Genomic DNA, 20796 nt, shown 5'->3' with positions numbered 1-20796 from the left:
GTAAAAATTGATAAAACCTAACTCCCAATGGTCAGCAGCATCTGCAATTCTCAAAAATTAAATAGGTCCTAAGGAAGCATTTCCTGAAACAGGTCTTCTAGCACAGTACCTCTACAAGAGCTGCATGCAAAGAAAAGGGTTCCAGGTGGGATAAATTAGAATCCTGCACATGATGTTGACCTTGAAGTTGCCCAAGAACAGTAGAACAGTGAGGCTCTGCAGAGTTCTGCAGAGATTTGTTCAACTCACTTTTTTTTTATTCTCTAAAGTTTTACGTATGTCTCCTTTTTCCCCAATTGACCCCCCTCCCTTGCCCCCAGCCATTCCCACCCTGGGCAAGCCTTTTTTAACTTATTTTTCAAACATGCATGACCACAGAATACTTTTTTTTCACTCCACATCTTATTATCCTGTAGAATCAGTGAAAAGAGTATGAGTTCAACATAAGAAAACCTGGCTTTGAACTTTTGCTCCAACATTTACTAGGATAGCTTACTTAATAATGACCTGGAGCCTTAGTTCCTCCATCTATAAAATGGGTTTAATAATATAAAGTGCTTGCCCTAACCAGTTTGGCTCAGTGGATAGAGCGTCGGCCTGCAGGACTCAAGGTTCGATTCCGGTCAAGGGCATGTACCTTGGTTGCGGGCACATACCCTGTGGGGAGTGTGCAGGAGGCAGCTAGTCGATATTTTTCTCTCATCGATGTTTCTAACTCTCTGTTCCTCTCCCTTCCTCTCTGTAAAAAATCAGTAAAATATATTTAAAATAATAATAATAATAATATAAAGTGCTTAACACAACATCTGGCATACCGTAAATGTTAGGTTAAGTACTAGTTATTTGTATTTTACAGATGATATTCTGGGAAACTTAAGGTCATCTTAAACTTTCCATCAGATTATCAATATTAAGTATATGTATTAAATTATGTCAATCATTTATAACACCCAGAAAAAATATTTTTCTAATTTAAAAAAAACAAACACCTACCCTCTTCCTTTCAGTTAAGCCATTTCAAATCAAACCAAGAAAGGTTAGAAGTCAGTCACATCATGTCATGGCCAGCGAATAAGTGTCACATCAGTCACTGGATATACAAGAATACCAATGGGTCTTGGATCAAAGATAACCATTGTCTTAGTCTGTTCGAGCTGCTGTAACATGAACGGCATAGACTGGGTGGCTTAGGCAAGAGACATGTATTTCTCGAAGTTCTGGAGGCTGGGAAGTCCAAGATCAAGTGCCAGCAGATTTGGTATCTGCTGAGGACCCACTTCATTTGGTATCTATGAGGACCCCTCATAGAAGACTGTCTTCTGCTGTCTCCTTGATGATGAAGAGGTGAGGGCACTCTCCGGGGGTCCTTTTATAGGGGCACTAATCTCATTCATGAGGGCTCCACCCTCAGGACCTAGTCACCTCCCAAAAGCCCCACCTCCCAGTACCATCACAATGGGATTAGGTTGCAACATATAAATGTGTGGGGGACACAAATACTAGCAGCTCGTCCATAGCAACCATTTCCAAGATGAAGTTGCTTTTGGGGAGACAGAACTTTCTCTGGCCGGTAAGACTGTGCTCACACCAAATACAGCAGCAGGAGGGGTGAAACCTGGTTCTCATGCCCTGGACCATCTCATTCAAAGGGAAAAACCTTTCCATTACATACCCTGCCAGCTCTAACCATGTTCTAAGGACCCTAATAGTTCCTCATCTCTCCCTTTATCCATAAGACTTTCAGAAGAGAATCTAAAACCTAATTCCTACTACGGGGTTACTGCTCCAAAGCATTCACGTTTGCGCTCTAACATCCTTCAAAATCTTAAATCTGAGCATAGCTCGAAAAGTGAAATGTCAAGAGCTTGTTAAGAAACTGTGAGTGGGGGGGCCTTCCTGAGAGGGCTCCTAAATTTACTTCTGCGGAAAGTAGGTTCTCCGAACTCGACCGGGTGTCTTCTCTTGCTGTATTAATGTGTCTTTTCCAAGGGTACGTACAAAGTCCTTTATGCCCCCCCTCTTGCCATTTCTAGCCCATTATTTAAGCTGCATCTGTATTTTCTCGGATCATTCTCATCATGTATTACTTTAAGCTGGGTAACCTCCCTGATGAGACATCACCTGGTGCTAAGTCTGGGCTTCCAGGAGGCAGTGCCACCGCAGACTGATTCAACCCACTACCCACGTATAATTGACTTCAGCTTATCTCCCAGACAAGAGCTCACTACCGGTCATTGCCCTGCCTTTCAGAGGGAGCACAGACCCACCCCTTTGGCATACACTGCCCTCGAGTGTGAGCACCTTTTCTCCACAACGGAAAGACTTGGTCACTGATGCATCCCCAGGGCCTAACACAGTGCCTGGAACCTCCGTTAACAAGCATCAGCAAATGCTTCTTTTTTTAAATTTATTTTTATTATTTTTTTATTGGTTTCAGAGAGGAAGGGAGAGGGAGAGATGGAAACATCAATGGTGAGAGAGAATCATTGATCAGCTGCCTCCTGCATGTCCCCTACTCAGGCTCGAGTCTGCAATCCAGGCATGTAAGCAGACCAGAATTGAACCCTGATCTCCTGGTTCATAGGTTGATGCACATCCACTGAGCCACGCCGACTGGGCAGCAAATGCTTCTTAACCGTTTGAGTCCCAAGCAGCGCGATTGCGCTGCTGAGATTTTATGTCGAGAAAACATACGATTCGTTTGAGTCCCAGGGGGTATTGAAAAAACACTGTCAAAGAATCCCAAACAGCGCAACCGCGCTTTCTCTAAATGAGTACGAAAAGACCCAAACAGCGTGATAGCACTTGTTTTATTTTATGTCGAGAAACGGTTTTATGTCGGTTTTATTTTATGTCGAGGGACTCAAACGGTTAAATGAGAAAATGATGAATGAACAGATAACTTTTTCCATTCTCACTTCAACCTGTGGCCCACAGAACAAGGCCAATCCTGAAGTCTGTTGCTCTGTAGCAATGGCTCTGAAACTTGTTCTCTGGTCTAAGACAACAGAGAAAAGTGTAATGTCTCATCCCCAGCATTGCAGCACCAGGAATCATTTGCGAATGGGTCCCATTCATCAACGGTGCTCAAGGCCTTCTGATAATTGTCCGGTGACTAAAAACCTTTTCTGAAACTTATTTCACATCACATTTCAAGACATTATTTTGGTTGTATCACTAAAATTATGGCTTAACCTATATTGAAATAAAGCTGTAACATACTCATTTATCATATTCTTTTGTTTTTCACCCAATAGAAAAGAGAGCTAGCTGCCCAGTTTTGATATATAATTGCCAGTGATACTATGGAAAGTATGATATTCATGCTGGCACCCAGTGGGCAATTTTTTTAAAGTGTGAAATTGTCCCATCTTTAAATTTTAAAAATTAGTTCCAGCTTCATTTTCAAGGTCCCTGTTCACTGACTGTACTAAGGCCAACAAAATTCACTGCTTTGGTATTTAAATGGCAAATACCAAAATGTCACCCATATGGTTCCTGGGCTCACATTTCAGTGACCTAATGCAGTTTGTAATACTAGTTTCTTAAACACTCTGCTTCACTTTACCCTTAATTATAGATATGATACTATTCAAAGTCATACTACTAAGAAATCTTCCACTCAAAACTATAAAATGTTATTGTCAGCAATCTGCCCCAGGAAGGTTTGTGGGGTGCCTCAGAGTGAACTATAATGGTCTGCAAATTGTCCTGTTACTTAAGAATATGGCAGCCGTGGTAATGAGAAGTGTTGGAATTGATTTTCTGAGTTTCTCTTCCCCAGACTCATTTTATGATTAATGATCCTAGGGTCATAGGTTCAGTAGGTATTTGTTAAAAGACTGAGTATCTCACAGTGGATGACATGACAGAGTTGCATTCTCTTGTGCAGCTCACCACACTTCTATCATTGCCTGGCATAGCTCTCTATATTGCAGGTATCCCCTCACCCCCCCAAAAAAATTAACATATTTAATCTTTTCAGTTAATATGTGGCATTTTCTCTTAAATTTACTGTAGGACTCCATTTTTTCTTTCCACCATCATATCTGCTCTCTATGACAGGAAAATCACTAAGGAATACAACTGGACATGACATTAAGATCATTGGAGCTGGAACCCTGTCCACAACCATATCCCTAGAGTATGTGTTGTATCTGGCACACAGGAAGTACTCACCAAATGAGTATTGGTGACTATATGAATGAATGAATGAATGAATGAATGAATGAACGAACGAACCAGTAAATAAAAGAACTACAGACCGTGGAGGAACAAAAGAAAACAGGATAGAATATTATTCCAAAATAAAAGGCCTTGGAAGAAGACTGTGTGGTACATTGACCAGGTTCCTGATCTATAAGGCTGAAGACATCTGCGTTTGTTTGGGGCAGCAACTGAAATAACTAAGTGAACGCTGCATGAGAACGGTAAAGTACTCCTCAGAGAGAGCGTCCTGAATATGATGACAATGAATTGTGAACAACATGAACTAAAGCTAGCAATTGAGCTACAGCATGGGATTGCAGCATTAACCAGACAGGGCACAGCTGGTATTATTCACTGAACGAACTCCGCCCTGCTCCAGGCCCCACAGAATAGGGGTGGGTGAAAGGCATTGCTGACCTTGGGAATCTGAAAGGAAAGCATTTTATAGCAAAGAACCTACAGATTCAGAAGCACTTTTTTTTCCTCAATTTTATTATTCAATATTAAACCAATAATACAGAAGCTAATATTTACCCAGATTATGAAGTAGAGCTTTTCATTTTTCAAAGTCACTGAGGTTAAGGTGCATACCCAGGTGAAAGGAGCACAGGTCGGCCTCCTTTGGTTTTGTGGATTTTTTCCCAAAAATTACTCTAAACTACCCACCATTCCCTGTTGTGGTTATAGTTAAAACTGGAGACCTGAGAAATGGCACATGGCCAGACAGGGTACGGAGCAAATACACTGAATACAGGTGTCCTTTTTCCAAATCAGGGCATGAACTTCCACATCCAACTCCACAAAGAAAATTCTGGTATGTAAGCATTCTCTTTACTTAGTGAGATGTTAGAAATGACCTTTCGACATATAGCTAAAGTTAATTGTTGCATGGTTTTACTATCCAGCGACTATTCCAGGAATGCATGTACAAGGCACAACTCTAAGATTTTTGTTCAAAACTTTCCGAGAGCTGTCTACCACTTCAGAGAATCATACCCAGTGACAACCCTATGTGGAATGTTGCCAATGCAACACACGCTGTTCTGCCCTGGGAGCTTGTGATGCTACACACGGTGAAAGCATCTGATGACTCCATTCTGTCTTCCAGATGGTCACACCCAAGCTTTGCTAGTAAATACATTTTATTCTCTTAAAAAGTGCCTTTCCTTTTTACTGCATCCTATTACAGTTAGGGTATTATATTCATTATTTAAAAATATATATGTCATGTTGATCCCATTCACTTTGAATTTCACTTCAGAATTGCCAGGAAAAAAAAATTGTTTGAAAAAGGGGGCACTGACCCTGGGAGGATGGAGAGAACCACTAATCTCATCCAACCTCTCACTCCACAGGGGACAAAGGCTCAGAGAGGTGAAGTAACTTGCTCAAGGCCACAAAGCCAGCTAATGACCAAACGGAACTGGAGTTACCCGACACCAGGTTCTCCTTCTAGCACCCTGCATGGCCCCCAAAGAGAGAACTACACAAATACTCCGCGTGGGGAAAACCAATTCACCCTGCAGGGTGCGCTGGTGACATCACACCCAAGGGTAGCACTGGGCGATCTCTCCCTCCTCTCTAGGGACAGGTGTTTTAGATAAATTCGGGCGGGGGGAGGTTCCACCTGAAAAGCTTCAGGTGCTGGGTTTGGCCCTGAGCTGATGCAAGCTGAGCTGTGGCCAATTCAGAGTTTCTCTCTAAAAGGCACTTGGCGAAAGCAGTCATTTGTCAGGCTTGTGTACAAGGCCGGTGTTAAAGTAAAAATATAAAATAAACAAAAAGCCTAAAAAGACTATTGCTTATCTTGAAAAGCCACATTCCATTTTTATCTTGAACTTACAACAGAACTTCACAGTGAAGAAACTGAGGAATAAAACCAGTAAATGGTGTTCCTAGTTTTAGGCCTTGAGTTTAGGTATTTGGGGTCAGACAGAGTTCATAGGAGGTCTGAATTTGTGGCCAAGTAGGTGGAATAGGGAAAGGGCATGGCCCAGGTAGCTGTTATATTTAACACATACATTACAGCTGTATGAAACATTCCCAGGAGATAAGCATAAGGTAATAAACATTTATCTCAATGCTGCCTTCTGTCCAAATCACTGTTCTTCACTTATGAAGCGAGAAAACTCTCAACTCAGTAGCTTCAACGTACAGTACTCAGCTCAACCAAACTGGGCACCCAAAGTAAGAAAGCAGAAGCAAGCCAGTGAATGACCTACGGCCTGGTCACTCACCACCATCTGTATGCAGCCTAACGTCACCATTCCTGCTACAAGTTCCCCAACCTGAGCTTAGGGCTGCCTTCCAAACCTCAAAAGCAAAGTAAAACACCCAGTTTTGTTTTCAAGTTAGAACTAATCCTATTACTTATAATGCTGATGATCAAATTGTAAACTACGACCTCTCCTTGTCGTTTGGACTCGGCATGGTAAAGGTTTTCCGAGGGTGTTCACCCAGTTGCCATGAGAATCCTGAACCTGGGCAATGGACTGCTTCGAATGAATGTGATCCTAAACACCCATGCAATCGTTTTTATCAAAGTCATGGGGTTGGTACCTATCAAATAAAATAAAATGCAATATATCTGAAGTTACAAATGCGTCAAGCCAAAACATTTAAGTCTCTGTGTGGAGTGATACACAGAATTGCCCTTTCACATTATCTTAAGTGAGGAGTGCGGCAGACACAGCAGGCTGGTGGGCGCCAGGGAGGCAGGTGGGCGTCAGGGAGGCGGGCTGGTGCAGATGCGCTGGTGCAGGTGATGTGCTGTGGCAGAGGAACACGCCTGGTGGTTTAATACCCTAGGGCGGGAAAAAAGTTCACTGTGGCCCTTCCTGAAGGGTTCCTTCTGGTAGGACCTAAATGAAGCAGGGTGCTTGATCTAGGTCAGTGATGGCGAACCTTTTGAAAAACCTTAACTTAACTCTGGTGCTGTATCACATATAGAAATTTTTTGATATTTGCAACCATAGTAAAACAAAGATTTATATTTTTGATATTTATTTTATATATTTAAATGCCATTTAACAAAGAAAAATCAACCAAAAAAATGAGTTCACGTGTCACCTCTGACACGCGTGTCATAGGTTCACCATCACTGATCTAGGTTTATGTCCATCAAGTATCTCAATTGGAGGCTCCGTCTATGTCCCCCCGACATGGGACCTGCTCAAAGGCCACCCATCCAGAAATACAAGGTGTCAGGTGGTGGTAAAAGATGTTCCCTGTGAAGCAAAACATTCCTTTTGCTGCACAAGGCTGAGTATTAAAAGGAGCATTAAAAAACAGGAGACTGTTCTATCTAACATCTAAACCAGCCCACTTACTTGGCAGTGCACATCTTATTGGAGAAGGACTCCGGCTTCGAGATATCTGGAAAATATACAAGTGGAAAGTGGATTACACAGTAGGTGGAGCCCGATGAATGATTCCCTTTGACTTTTTTTTCCCTGAACCGTCAGCTAGCTAGTTGCTCTGAGACACTTCAGAACGTGATTTCCCTGCTCAGGTTGGGCACCGAGTTTCCTATTTTACTTCCTGAAATAAATGGGCACTCGATTTAGTTTAAATTATACTATTAATTAAAACCTGGGCCCAGTGTCTTCGGGGTTTTTTTGTTGCTTTTTGTTGTTGCTGTTTAAATGGTTGCTAAATACTTTGAGATTGAATGCTCAGTGGCCAAAATGAATTCAAAGCTTCCCAGAACATTCTTATTAACGAATTAAAGCGCCAACGGTCAGATACTGTCTGGCAGATCCTTCCTATGAATTGCCCCTGTGTCCCAAGCACTGCCCTATTAAGGGCAGTCACTAGGCAAGCCAGAAAAAAAACACATTCATTTTTCAAATCTCACCTTTGCTTTCACTAAGCAAAAGCCACCGCCTGTGCCTGCAAACCTGCTACAGCTCAGAAATAACCGCCTACAAGCGTCACTCTTGCTCTGAGCTCTCAAACCCTTCAGAGAGGCACTCTCGAAGATGGAAGCTGTTCTGCACACAAGACCTCAAATAAGCCAGCACCAGATCAACCAAAAACATTTGCATTTCATTTTGCAGGTGTACCCGACTGGCTATAAGGAGAGGGTGCTGGAGAGGGACAGAATTTTGGCAGCAGTTTCGCCTTTGAGAATATAGTTTATTCTCACCTAAAGTTTAAATTACTTTGTTCTGCCTGTGCACACAATGGGGGGAGGAGGCAGATCGAACCATAGAGGGGCTTATTACAGAGGGTGGTGCCCATGATCCCTGGGGCGTGTCGGAGGGAACATTTGCCAGGGATGTCAGCACATAGATATCTGATTTGCTCTCTTCTGACATGCCATTTCCTCTTAGACTGGGGAGAATTGCGATCTTCCCGGATAAAACCCTCAAGATTTCCTTTTTACTTATCAGTTTACTAAATGCGCTATCCTTTTGCTTTTACTTACTGTAAAACTTATTCCTGGATGAGGACCATTAAGTGATATTAAAATCTCCAAGAGCAAAAGAACTGTGTCAGAATCATGCCTTTTCCATTCTCAGGCCACTTCCTTCATCAGAATTTTTTCTCCCCAATTCCCCAGCTCACTGAAATTCTGCCAAATCCAATATAAACTCCCCCATGCACCCCTTCCTCACCACCAAACCCAGAAGGCATCTTACCTCTCCTAATAACTCTAGCACTTCCTGCTTCTTTATGAACCAAATCATATACCCCATTCAATTACTTTATTTACAAAATATTGAAGCCCATCCATGGGAAAGACCATGTTTCAGTTACTGTTGTGTCCCGTTCCCCCATCCCGAAATCTAGCATCCATCCGATACGGAAGGAAGGAATGTTTGGTAAAGATAATGTCAAACATAATGGAGTGGTGGAGTAACAACAGATGCTCACTAAACTCTGCTACTCAGGTGGGTCTTATCACTGCAGGGGGTTTGTTTCTGTTTTGCCGGGGGCGGGGGTGGGGGAGGGTGGGGTTAGAAGTTTGGGGCTAGAGCTGCATTGCTAGAGATAACTTCAGAGAAGTGGGTGTGGTTCTCCTTTCCCACCACCCTCTCTAAAACAAGGTTGGAGCAAACATTTTAATTTTTTTTATTTGAAGGGACAGGACCTTGTTAGCCTGCCTGGTGTCCACATATCTTGGTCCAGCCCTGTATTCAAAAGGCATTGACTAAATATTATTTGTTGAATAAATAAACATACTTATTTATGATGAATCATACTAACCTTTTTCATTTTCAGAGGTGTTATTGCTATCTTCTTCCCTTTGACAGAAGTATTAGTCATTCTCTCAAGAACTAATATAAAAGGAAACTAATCTTATTTTTCCTACTTTTAAATTGGGAGGGAAATTAATACCTGCAGTGCCCTCTATACAGTACTGAAATCCAGACCATTGGATCAATTTCTCCAAATCACAGAGTAAGTTCCAGAGGGAGCAGGGACCTGTGCTGGGATCAGTTGACTAAGGTGTCCCATTCTCTATAACTGACATCTAATAGCCCATTTTCTTTAAAACAAACAAACAAAAAAACTACCTCTACTTCTTTCTAGGTCAGTGGTTCTCAACCTTCCTAATGCCGCTACCCTTTAATACAGTTCTTCATGTTGTGGTGACCCCCAACCATAAAATTATTTTTGTTGCTACTCCATAACTGTAATTTTGCTACTGTTATGAATCGTAATGTAAATATCTGATATGCAGGATGTATTTTCATTGTTACAAATTGAACATAATTAAAGCATAGTGATTAATCACAAAAACAATATGTAATTATATATGTGTTTTCCGATGGTCTTAGGCAACCCCGGTGAAAGGGTCATTCGACCCCTAAAGGGGTCGCGACCCACAGGTTGAGAACCGCTGTTCTAGGTGATCAATTCCTTAGTCCAAAGTAGCATAAAAATCAGTTTGGGGTTATTGCAACAGGTTCTCTTTCTACCTACAGACTTATAATCACCTCTTTGATAGGCTACTGTTGAATTTTAAAATGTCAATCATAGGATGATTTTGTGTAAAATGATTAGATACCTACCAGGCTCATACCAATACGGCTACGGGGGCAGATGGGACTTAAACTCCTGCTTCGACTCCGGCTTAGCGGTCTCACAGAATTCCACTAAAAAGAGAGAGAAATATAGTCAATTGTTCATAAATGCTCACATGGCTTATGACAATATGCATATCCCACCGGTAGAGAGGTTTTGCTGATATGATTACATTTGCCCATTACTGTCATCAGCATTAGGCATACGTACTCCTTTCGTTTACTATAGCTGCCCAATATTTGACAATAACTTTAGGGTATTTCTCAAATAAAATCCCATTACAATGAACTTTGGGATATTCAAACTCTTGGTGCTAGTAGAATTCTGTTTTGATGAATAAGTTGCAAAGTGCATTAAGTTTGCAAGTGTTGGAGAATGTAAGCTCCCTGTGGGAGGGGTCTGAGTCTGTTTTGTTCACTGCTGAACCCCAGCACCTGTGTTATAGATGACTACAGAGCAACTATTGTTGAGTGAAATGAATTGAGTGACTAAGTAAATCACCATTGCTGTCCACCTACTCTTCAACTAAATTAATCAGTAGATATATATATATATATATATATATATATATATATATATATATATGTATATATCACTATAGTGAGATCCACTAATAAAAAGCCTTCTTAAAAATTTCCCTTCATTCAACCCTTTCCTTCTCCAAGTTCTTCCTTTTAGGGCAGCGGTTCTCAACCTGTGGGTCACGACCCCTTTGGCGGTCGAACGACCCTTTCACAGGGGTCACCTAAGACCATCCTGCATATCAGATATTTACATGACGATTCATAACAGTAGCAACATTACAGTTATGAAGCAGCAACGAAAATGCTTTTATGGTTGGGTCACAACATGAGGAACTGTATTTAAAGGGCCAGAAGGTTGAGAACCACTGTTTTAGGGTATTCTCACTTTGTATGAGGAGTTTAAGCTTGGGCAAATGTTGGTGCCATGCTTGATGAGAGCAAAGGAAACTAAAAGGCAAGTGCTAATAGTGGCTATTTCTTCTCCTTCCCTTCTAAATTGGACTGCAGACAGTCTACAATAAGAATCTTTTAACAGGGGGTGATTATCATAGGGGCAAAAAGCATGGTTTATGAGCTCCTTCACTGCACAGCACATGCGGTTGTCAGCACAACACAACCCAACTTCTATGGGCTCAACTTTCATTGCACAAAGTGTTTTATTGAGATACAGTTAGCTGAAGTGGGCTGCTTCCGCTGCGAAAACCCTTGTCTTGAGTTCTGTTACAATGCACGACTTCCCTTCTCCCGTCTGTGGGTGAAAGCTGCCATGAAGCACATCCCCTGTTCTCCAGCTCAAAGAGTGCAGAACAGAAGTCACCCGGATGGTGGCTTTGATCTGGACTGAGGAGCTTCCCTTCAAATTTTGCTTAACTCTTTCTAGGAAGGGCAGGGTCAAAACTCCATCATGTTCACATCGTGTCCAGCACTTGTGGGCACTAGTTCCAATACCAAGTCACACCAAGACTCTATTTTGAAGGCTGTCCAATTATTTAACATGCTCAAAACATTCTATAGCCACCGTACACAGGAAGCAAACTTCCAAAACTGATTGGACCCTCTCTTCCCACCTCCTCTGCCCACTTTTTCTCCATCCCTCCCCTCTCCACACATCATACCAAGGAGAGAAAAATGGCACATTCATCATTTCCCAAAATGGCGACTCATCAGTAAAAATTTGGCAAACTCTTTCTTGAAAGTTTATCCCTTTTAAATGCTTAGCATTACAGAGAGCCTCCCATAAGGTGAGCTTAAAAGGTTTTGCCTTTGTAATGGCTTAATATTTCTAAGATAGGGGAGGCAGGTAGGACTAGTTCTATCTTATAAATAAAGCAATAGGCAAAGAAATTACTGCCAAGAAATTATGAAGAATTGTGGACGAATCAAAGAAAAGAATCTGCTCTCTCCCCACCAATCCCTTTCCTCTCCTTTGTATGAAATCTTATCAAGCAACTCTTTATGAGCTTCTTTTATAGAATGTCTGGGTGTATAAATGTTCTCGAACTTGTGAATCAAACACTTGGGACGAATTGTCACAACGCAAGGCCACCGTACAAAAGCCCCTCTCTTGGTGACAGCTTCCCCCTTCATAACAACGATGTCATTCTCCATGAGGGCAGGCCACACGTGATAGAAGACCAAGGGTGCCGTGAAATCCGAGTCATAGCTGCGACGGTACCTATTTGAAACACACAAAAGAAGGAGAAAGAGAAGTGAAGCAATTAGGTAGCACAACTGGGAGGGGGAAACAGCCGTGTAAATTTCCATTTTGATTATGCTTAGATCTAGATAAACACAGATCCTGATTCTGTTATTAAAGAGATGGTTGCAGGCCCTTAGAATAGGAACCAGTGATAAGGAGGATCCACATGGACTGACTAAGAACAAGTCATGTCAGGCTGATCATGCCCGTCTCTTCTCCAGATTATAAGAGTTGCAATTCAGGGAAATGCTAGAGACCATGTGAAGTCCCATAGGCTTTCTACAAGATTTCTCATGCTACCTTTGTGGACAAAACAGGAGAAATATAAGTGGATCATGAACTCAATAGGTGGGTTGGAAACTGGTTCAAAGATCAGATCCAAGGAGAGGTAATTAACAAATCCATGAGAATGTGAGTGAAGGTGCAAAGGGCTCTCTCTCAATCCCATGATAAACCAATATTGTCATCAATGATTTGCATGAAAAATCATTCAAAGGTGGAAAGTGGGTTAAAAAAAAAAACCCACAGATCACAGTATCAAAAAATAGCTTGCCTGGCCAGTTTGGTTCAGTGGTTGAGTGTTGAACTATGAACCAAAGGTCATGGTTTGATTCCTGATCAGGGCACATGCCCAGATTGTAGGCTTGAGCCCCAGTGTGGGGCGTGTAGGAAGCAACTGATCAATGGTTCTCTCTAATCATTGATGTTTTTCTCTCTCTCTGTTCTCCCTTCCTCTCTGAAATCAATAAAATGTTTTTTTATGAAATTGCTCAATTGGCTGGGAAAAATAAGCTGAATCTAATAAGACAGCATGTAATTTGGATACCTATGGGGTTCTGCAATTAAATCTAAAAAAAATTAACTACAAAGTTAGAGGTAATGAATGGCTTACATAGCTCAAGTAAAAATATAGTAACAGATTTCAGTTGAACTCAAAATGAGTGAACTGTGTTATATGGCTGGGGGGGGGGGGGCGGCGAGGGGACGGAGAAAAAAACTTCAAAAATTAGCTGAATTAATAGAGAATAAGAATGGAAAGAGTGTCGGTCCCTCCAGACTGGCCAGTCAAACCAGGGAATTGCATTCAGTGTGGACACTCAGTTAACAAGGGATGCTCAGCAGAGCGTGGAGCACAAGCCAAGGAAACAGATATATTTGTCAAGAAGTCTCAGCCCCCAGCCCCTACATATGGAAAAAACCTGAAGGCATGAGGCCAGAAGGAGGAGAATTTGAGTAATTGCTTTTCAATGTGTGAAAGGCTGCCAGAGTTTAAAAAAAAAAAAAAATTTTTTTTTTTAAAGAATTATGCTTGTGCTGTGAAGTCCTAGAGGGAGAACCAAATCCAATCATTCCTAGGAACTCCAGTTTCCGCTCCACAGCCAACCAGGAGGACAGTCCACAGGATGCTCCAAGACTCTGCCTGCTCCCACTGATGAAGGCATGCAAGCAGGAGGCCCGCCAGAGGTTTAGGAAATGTGCGGACCTCAGAAACCAAAATGGATATTTCTTTCTTTCTTTTCTTTCTTTTTTAATCCCCACAGAGGATATCTACACTAATAAAAGACAAAGATGCTAATTGACCGTACCTTCGCTATGCCCACCAGCCAATCAGAAGAGTATGCAAATTAACTCAACAAAGATGGCTGTTAAATTTGCATACTGCAGGTGGGGCAGGCAGCACCAGACGCCGCCCGCGGGATCTGGGCCGGAGATCGGGGACCGGGGAGGCAGGGTGGGCAGCGCCAGATGCCACCCGATGAGGCGGAGCTGGCGATCGCCCTGGCCAGAAGCCTGAGGCCTGGGCAGGGGTGGAGCCGGCGACCGCACAGGGCTAGGGGACCCTGCCCAGGCCTAACGCCCCAGCCAGAGGTCTGAGGCCTGGGTAGGAGTGGATCTGGCAATCACCTGGGGCTGGGGGTCCCCTGCCCAGGCCTAATGCCCCGGCCAGAGACCTGAGGCCTGGGAAGAAGCGGAGCCAGCAATCGCATGGGGCTGGGGGTCCCCTGCCCAGGCCTAACGCCCGGCCTAAGGCCTTAGGCCTAGGCAGGGGCCGAGCCAGGGATTGGTGTGAACTACAGAGGAAACACCTTTTCTGACTGCTCATTGGCTAAGCTCCCTGTATGCCACTGGTAATATTCTTAGTAACTTGGGTAATAAGAATCCAAGAAAGTGATGTAGGGTTTTTCCACCTCACTCCTGGAGAAAAAAACGAAGGTCTGCTGCAGGAGGGGCTAAGAAATACCATATCCTGCCCTAGCCAGTTTGGCTCAGTAGATAATGCCTCGGCCTGCCTACCACAGGGTCTGGGTTCAATTCTGACCAAGAGCATGTACCTAGGTTGCAGGCTCTTCCCTGGCTGGGGCCCAGGTCAGTGCTCATGCAGGAGGCAACCAATCAAAGTGTTCTTCTCACTTTGATTTTCTTTCTGTCTTTCCCTTTCTCTTCCACATTCTCTAAAAATCAATGGAAATATATTCTCAGGTGAGGATAAAAAAAAAATAATAAAGAAATGTCATATCTTATGAAAGACACATCATGAAAATGCCTAAAGAAAGTTGTCATTTTTTCATGGTGAAGGGACTGGAGTCCATGTTGATGAAAACACCTTGGTGGCTGCGGTGACTGGCAGTGGCTGCAGCAGTGGGGTGATGAGGCTGGTGCCTTCCCCTGATCAGCCTGGTCGCCTCCCACAAAGGGAGGCCAGACTACGGCTTAGGCCTGCTCCCCAAGGGGAGCAGGGAGCGGGCCTAAGCCGTCAGTAGGACATCCCCTGAGGGCTCCCAGTATGTGAGAGGGGGCAGGCGGGGCTGAGGGACAACCCCCCCACCCAAGTGCACGAATTTCGTGCACCAGGCCCCTAGTGTTTAGATAAAGGAAGGGAGAAAGAGAGAGAAATATCGAGGTGAGAGAAACATCTATCAGTTGAGTCCCATACCTGTTCCCAACCTGGGAATCAAACCCGCAACCTTTTGGTGTACGGGAAGATGCTTGAACCAACTGAGCCACTTGGCCAGGGCAAGGGGATGAATATTTCTAAGTGGGAACAGGCTTTCTCTAAAAGAAGAAGGAATTTTTTTAAAGAGAGATACAAATATGTTCTCTAAGAAAATCAGAAAGACCCAACTGCAGTGTAATTCAGCTCTTCCTTGAGTGGAGGAGACCAGGAGCAGTCATCTGAAAGAAACAAGGCAATGGCAAGAAAATATGACAGGCTGTAAGGCACTTAGAAACACCACCGCTGTGATTTTCATAAGCAAAAGGTATGTTAATTATGTCTCAATGGGTCAGGGGCTGCACCAACCCATCCCTCTGCAGCCTGAATGAAGACCCAGAGCTAATGTCTCCTGTGTGTACACAATGTGCTGGGCAGTGTCCGTAAGTACTTTCTCTGAGTGGTTTCAATGAACCTTCTACAGCCCTAGGAAGTAGGGATTGGTATTTCCCCCATTTGACAGAGAAGAAATAAGGAACAGAAAAATTAGGTGATATGCCCAGATTGTACCGCTAGTTACTGGTGGAGCTGGGACTGGAGCCCAGATAGCTTGACATCTGGTCTCCTCCCAGATCATCTCTAGCTGTATCATAAGATCTCATAAAATCCCAGTAAAATGTTCCAAATTAACTTAATTTCTTCTCATTTATCAAGGAAATATTTACCATGAAACACCTGGTAGAAACCTAATGGTCCTAGATAAAAGAGTCAAGAGCATCATTGTCAAAGGTTAGTGTGCATAGAGAATACTTGGGTGCCTGCTAAATTACAGATTCCCAAGCCCCACTCCAGACCTACTGCATAAAATATCATAGCATGCGATCCAGGAATCTACATTTTTAACAAATATCTTGAGCAATTCCAATGCAGGTGATCTATGCACCATATTTTGAGAAACCTGGTCTAAATAATGCAATAAAAACCAATAGAAGAAAACAACAATCTGATTTTTAAAAATGGGCCAATAATCTGAATGAACATTTTTCCAAAGAAGATATACAGATGGCCAACAGGTACATGAAAAGGTGCTCAACGTCATTAATCATCAGTGAAATGTAAATCAAAACCACAAGGAGCGATCACCTCACACCTGTTAGGATGGCTATTATCAAAAAGACAAGAAATAAGTGTTGGTGAGGATGTGGAGAAAAGGGAACTCTTGTGCAATGTGTGTGGTGGGAGGGACATAAATTGGTTCAGCCACTATGGAAAATAGTATGGAGGTTCCTCAAAAAAATTCAAAATAGAACTACCATAAAATCCAGCAATTCCACTTCTGGGTATTATCTGAAGAAAACAAAAACACAAATTTGAAAAGATATATGCACCCCCATGTATACTGCAGCATTATTTACAATAGCAAAGAAATGGAAACAACATAAGTGTCCACTGATGGATGAATAAAGAAGATGTGATACATATATACAGTGGAATATTATTCAGCCATAAAAAGAATGAAAGCTTGCCATTAGCAACAACATGAATGGACCTTAAGGGCATTATGCTAAGAGATATAAGACAGACAGAGAAAGACAAAACCATATGATCTCACTTATATTCCTTATATAAAACCAAAAAACAGGTTGGTTGTTGCCAGAGGCATGGGGGGTGGGCAAAATGAGTTAAGGGGGTCAAAAGATACAAACTTTCAGGTATAAAATAAATAAGTCAAGAGATGTAATGTACACCGTGGTGACTATAGTTAATAATACTGTATTGCATATTTGAAAGTTGCCAAAAGAGCAAATCTTAAACGTTTCCAGCCCAAGAAAAAAACTGTGTAACCATGTATGGTGACAGATGTTGCAATACATAAAAATCACATCATTATGTTGTACACCTGAAATTAATATAGAGTTATATGTTAATTATACCTCAATAAAATGTTTTAAACAATAAAAAGTAATACATGCTTGTATTTATATATTACCTTTCTTTTAAAATGTTCCAGACAGGCTCCAGGTACTTATTAATTCTCCCCAAGACCAATATGATCAATGAAAATCATATCGTCCCCTCTGAAGCCCACTTGACTGAGAAGGAAAGTGACCCCAGGAGAGGGCCCTGTCCGGTAGTAACAGAGAAGTATATGGCTGGGCCTGGAAATCAGGTAGTATCTGGTGATTTCCCCACCCAGCGTTCTTTTCCCTAAATTGTTCCCAGAAAATAGAGACGAGATCACTTATTTCTATTCCTTAGCTTCTGCTCCTATGTCTCTTACTTGCAATCATTAAACATTTCTCCATCGGCCCCAAATGCAATATCTAGGGGTGGCTCTAAAGTCTGCATCGCAAAGGCAATGCAACATATCTCCTGGATGAAGTTACTGAGGAGGCAAAAATCAACTTCCGGAGGGAATGAAATCTTGGGGTTGACATTCATGGCTCGAATCACGTCCTGAAAAACAAAAAGATGGCATCCCCTTGTTACCATCCTGTGGCCAGAAACTCTGACAACCCCAAGGACATTATGACCGATGGAGGTGGGGAAAGAAAGTGTGAGTGAAAGCAAGTTAAAAAGGAGAGGAGTGCATGTGCTAAAAGGAGGAGGCCTTACAAATCGGATGGGGGGAAGATGGCAGAATACGAATGACATATTAACAGCCAGGAGAGTCTCAAAAAAACTAAAGAAAAACCCCTTAGTAGCTTTTATTTATTCTTTCCCCTTTTTTAAAATTCTGGGCAAGTTGTATGATAATGCCCACACAGAACTCTGACTTGTTCATAATCTATAGTAATAACAATTATAATAGCTTGCGTTTATTGAGAGTTCACTATATGCCAGGTCTTGTGCTAAGCAAATGACCTGCTTTATTTCATTTAAGCCCCTCAAGAACTCGATGGGGTCGTGACTATTGCTGTTCCCATTTAAAGATTAGAAAACTAAAGAACAGAGAGGTTAAGTAAATGTGCAAGGTCACACAGCTAGTAAGTGGCAGAGCCAGATGCAAATCCACACCTATCTTTCCCAAAATCTTAGGAACAATGATGTTCTATCTTCCGATTTTAAGGGCCCAACTAAAGAAGTAATTTTCATCTTTTTTCACCTCATGACACACAAATTACTAAAATTCTGCAGCACACCAAAAAAATTTATTTTGTGCCAATCTGACAAAAAAATATATAGGTATGCCCTGACCGGTTTGGCTCAGTGGATAGAGCGTCGGCCTGCGGACTCAAGGGTCCCGGGTTCAATTCTGGTCAGGGGCATGTGCCTTGGTTGCGGGTACATCCCCATGGGGGGTGTGCAGGAGGCAGCTGATCGATGTTTCTCTCTCATCGATGTTTCTGACTCTCTATCCCTCTCCCTTCCTCTCTGCAAAAAATCAATAAAATATATTTTAAAAAATATATAGGTATAATTTTGATTCATTCACAGTGGACAGCTATTGTGTTGACTGTTGTCATCTTTTTTACTTGACCAGCTAAGGGAAAAGAGGTCAGTGCCCCTAACTAGTCAGGTATTTCATGTTTTAAAAACCCGTGCAGCAACCAGTGTGTCGCGGCACACTGGTTGGAAATCACTGATTTAAAGACTAGAACTAGCAAGCTCAAAATATTTCCTTCGTACAATGTCTAAGAAAGAAAGAAAGCCATTATTGGCTGGTTCTACAAAGTAACTTGCATGCTGCTCGTTTCTGCTTTTCCATTACCTAAAGAAGCACTGAATGGGTTCCTGAGTTATCGGAATTCCGTGTAAATATCATTAGCAGCAAACTAGCCCCAAGAAGAGACCCAACACTTACGTTGACACTGTTTTGGGAATCGTATAGATCAAGGTGACAAATTATATAATCCGTGACGGCATCCTCAAAATCATTCGCCCCCATATAAGACGGTGTCAAAGATTTCCTTACGCGGATCTTGAAATGTCTGAACGCCATTTTAGCTACATGGAATGCCTCCTGCACAGAAAAATTGCAGCAAATTTATTTGGTGAGACGAGAGGAGCAAAGAAGTTCAAAGCAAGGAATGAAGAAATTCATCAAAAATTAAACATCATATGGGTTTTCTGACAGCTAAACACAAATGGTCAAAACTATTTTTAATCTGGGAGAAAATATATCTCTCAGTTTTGAAAAGGACATAAATACAAACAAGACCATTCACGTTCACTCATTTTAAGACAGCGGACCATTGTTTTTGGTAACACGGAGTGCAGGACAGTACAGAAGTTCAAGGAAGTCAATCACCTGTGGTTACATAAATACTTGGAAGATGCTAGCTGATGCTATCTATGCTCCCACAGTAACACCATATTACTTGTCAAGAAATAAGAGAAAAATTATCAATTGAGTGTTTACTATACATAGACACAGAGCAGGTGTTGGGCATGTTTCTTGACATATATTAATTCAACAAACATTTATTAAATGCCTGTTATGTAGTCAGCACTGAGAAAACCTAGTTATACATGCAAGACATGGCCTCTATGCTCACAGAACTTTAACCAACTCCGTAAGAGATTCTCAAACCAGTCACTGGCAAACTTGTTTCTGGAAAGAGCCAGATACGTATTTTAGGCTTTGCTGGTCACATACTGTGTCTGTCGCATTTTTTTTTAACAACCCTTTAAAAATGTAAAACTATTCTTATAGTCTTAGCTCTTGGGTGGTATTTTTCTTAAAACTTTAGGTCACGTTCAGATATGGCCCACAGGTCCTAGTTAGCTGACTCGTGACATAAATTCATAAATACAGGATAAAGGTCAGTAGATTCTGATCATTCTGCTCTCATACCAATGTCCTGTTTTATTTAATATTTAATTGTTCTCATGTTGAACTCAGTATCTCAATATGGTACCAAAGGAACAACGCTTAATTGCTTTGGGAATTAAGGATTACAGCTGAGCACTTTGTAATCCGCCATATTCAACTAGCTATGTTCCCAGTGTGGGTAACTACTCTTCTGATCTTTCTAAGAACAGAAGGAAGTCAATCAAATGATAGCCATTAGCAATCATATACACACTGGTATATCCATGCCCATTTTGAAGATTCCATGCACATCGACTAAGGTATATAACCATTCCAGGTTATCCTATAATTATAAATCCTTCAACAGATGTCTGGTCAATAGCAATATATTAATTCATATGAATAGTTACTGGTTGTGAAAAAATGATTCATCCCAAATACTTGCAATGGAAGCAGGGAAGGAAGGAAAGAAGGAAGGAAGGAAGGAGGGAGGGAGGGAGGAAGGAGGGAAGGGAAGGGAAGGGAAGGGAAGGGAAGGGAAGGGAAGGGAAGGGAAGGGTAGGGAAGGGAAGAGGGAGGGAGGGAGGGAGGGAGGGAGGTAGGGAGGAATGAAGGAAGGAAGGAAGGAAGGAAGGAAGGAAGG

The 20796-nt window shown here is 42.1% G+C and overlaps 1 protein-coding gene across 2 annotated transcripts in view; it reads right to left on the bottom strand.

The window, feature by feature from the left end:
• Window positions 1-6902: 6902 nt before the first annotated feature.
• Window positions 6903-20796, bottom strand: part of SPATA18 (spermatogenesis associated 18) — a 32238-nt gene continuing 18344 nt past the window's right edge. For both annotated transcript variants that reach the window (XM_023745486.1, XM_014446535.2), the window contains 6 exons: window positions 19203-19362; window positions 17679-17854; window positions 12318-12441; window positions 10230-10313; window positions 7539-7584; window positions 6903-7013 (listed from right to left, as the gene is read on the bottom strand). In XM_023745486.1, the coding sequence (XP_023601254.1) occupies window positions 7006-7013; window positions 7539-7584; window positions 10230-10313; window positions 12318-12441; window positions 17679-17854; window positions 19203-19362 (598 nt within the window). In that variant the 3' untranslated portion in view covers window positions 6903-7005. The remainder of the gene's footprint in view (window positions 7014-7538; window positions 7585-10229; window positions 10314-12317; window positions 12442-17678; window positions 17855-19202; window positions 19363-20796) is intronic.

Source organism: Myotis lucifugus, unplaced genomic scaffold, assembly GCF_000147115.1.
Source record: "Myotis lucifugus unplaced genomic scaffold, Myoluc2.0 scaffold_549, whole genome shotgun sequence".
NCBI lineage: Eukaryota > Metazoa > Chordata > Mammalia > Chiroptera > Vespertilionidae > Myotis > Myotis lucifugus.
The sequence above is the reverse complement of the archived record's forward strand: the minus strand, read 5'-3'. Positions and strand labels throughout refer to the sequence as shown.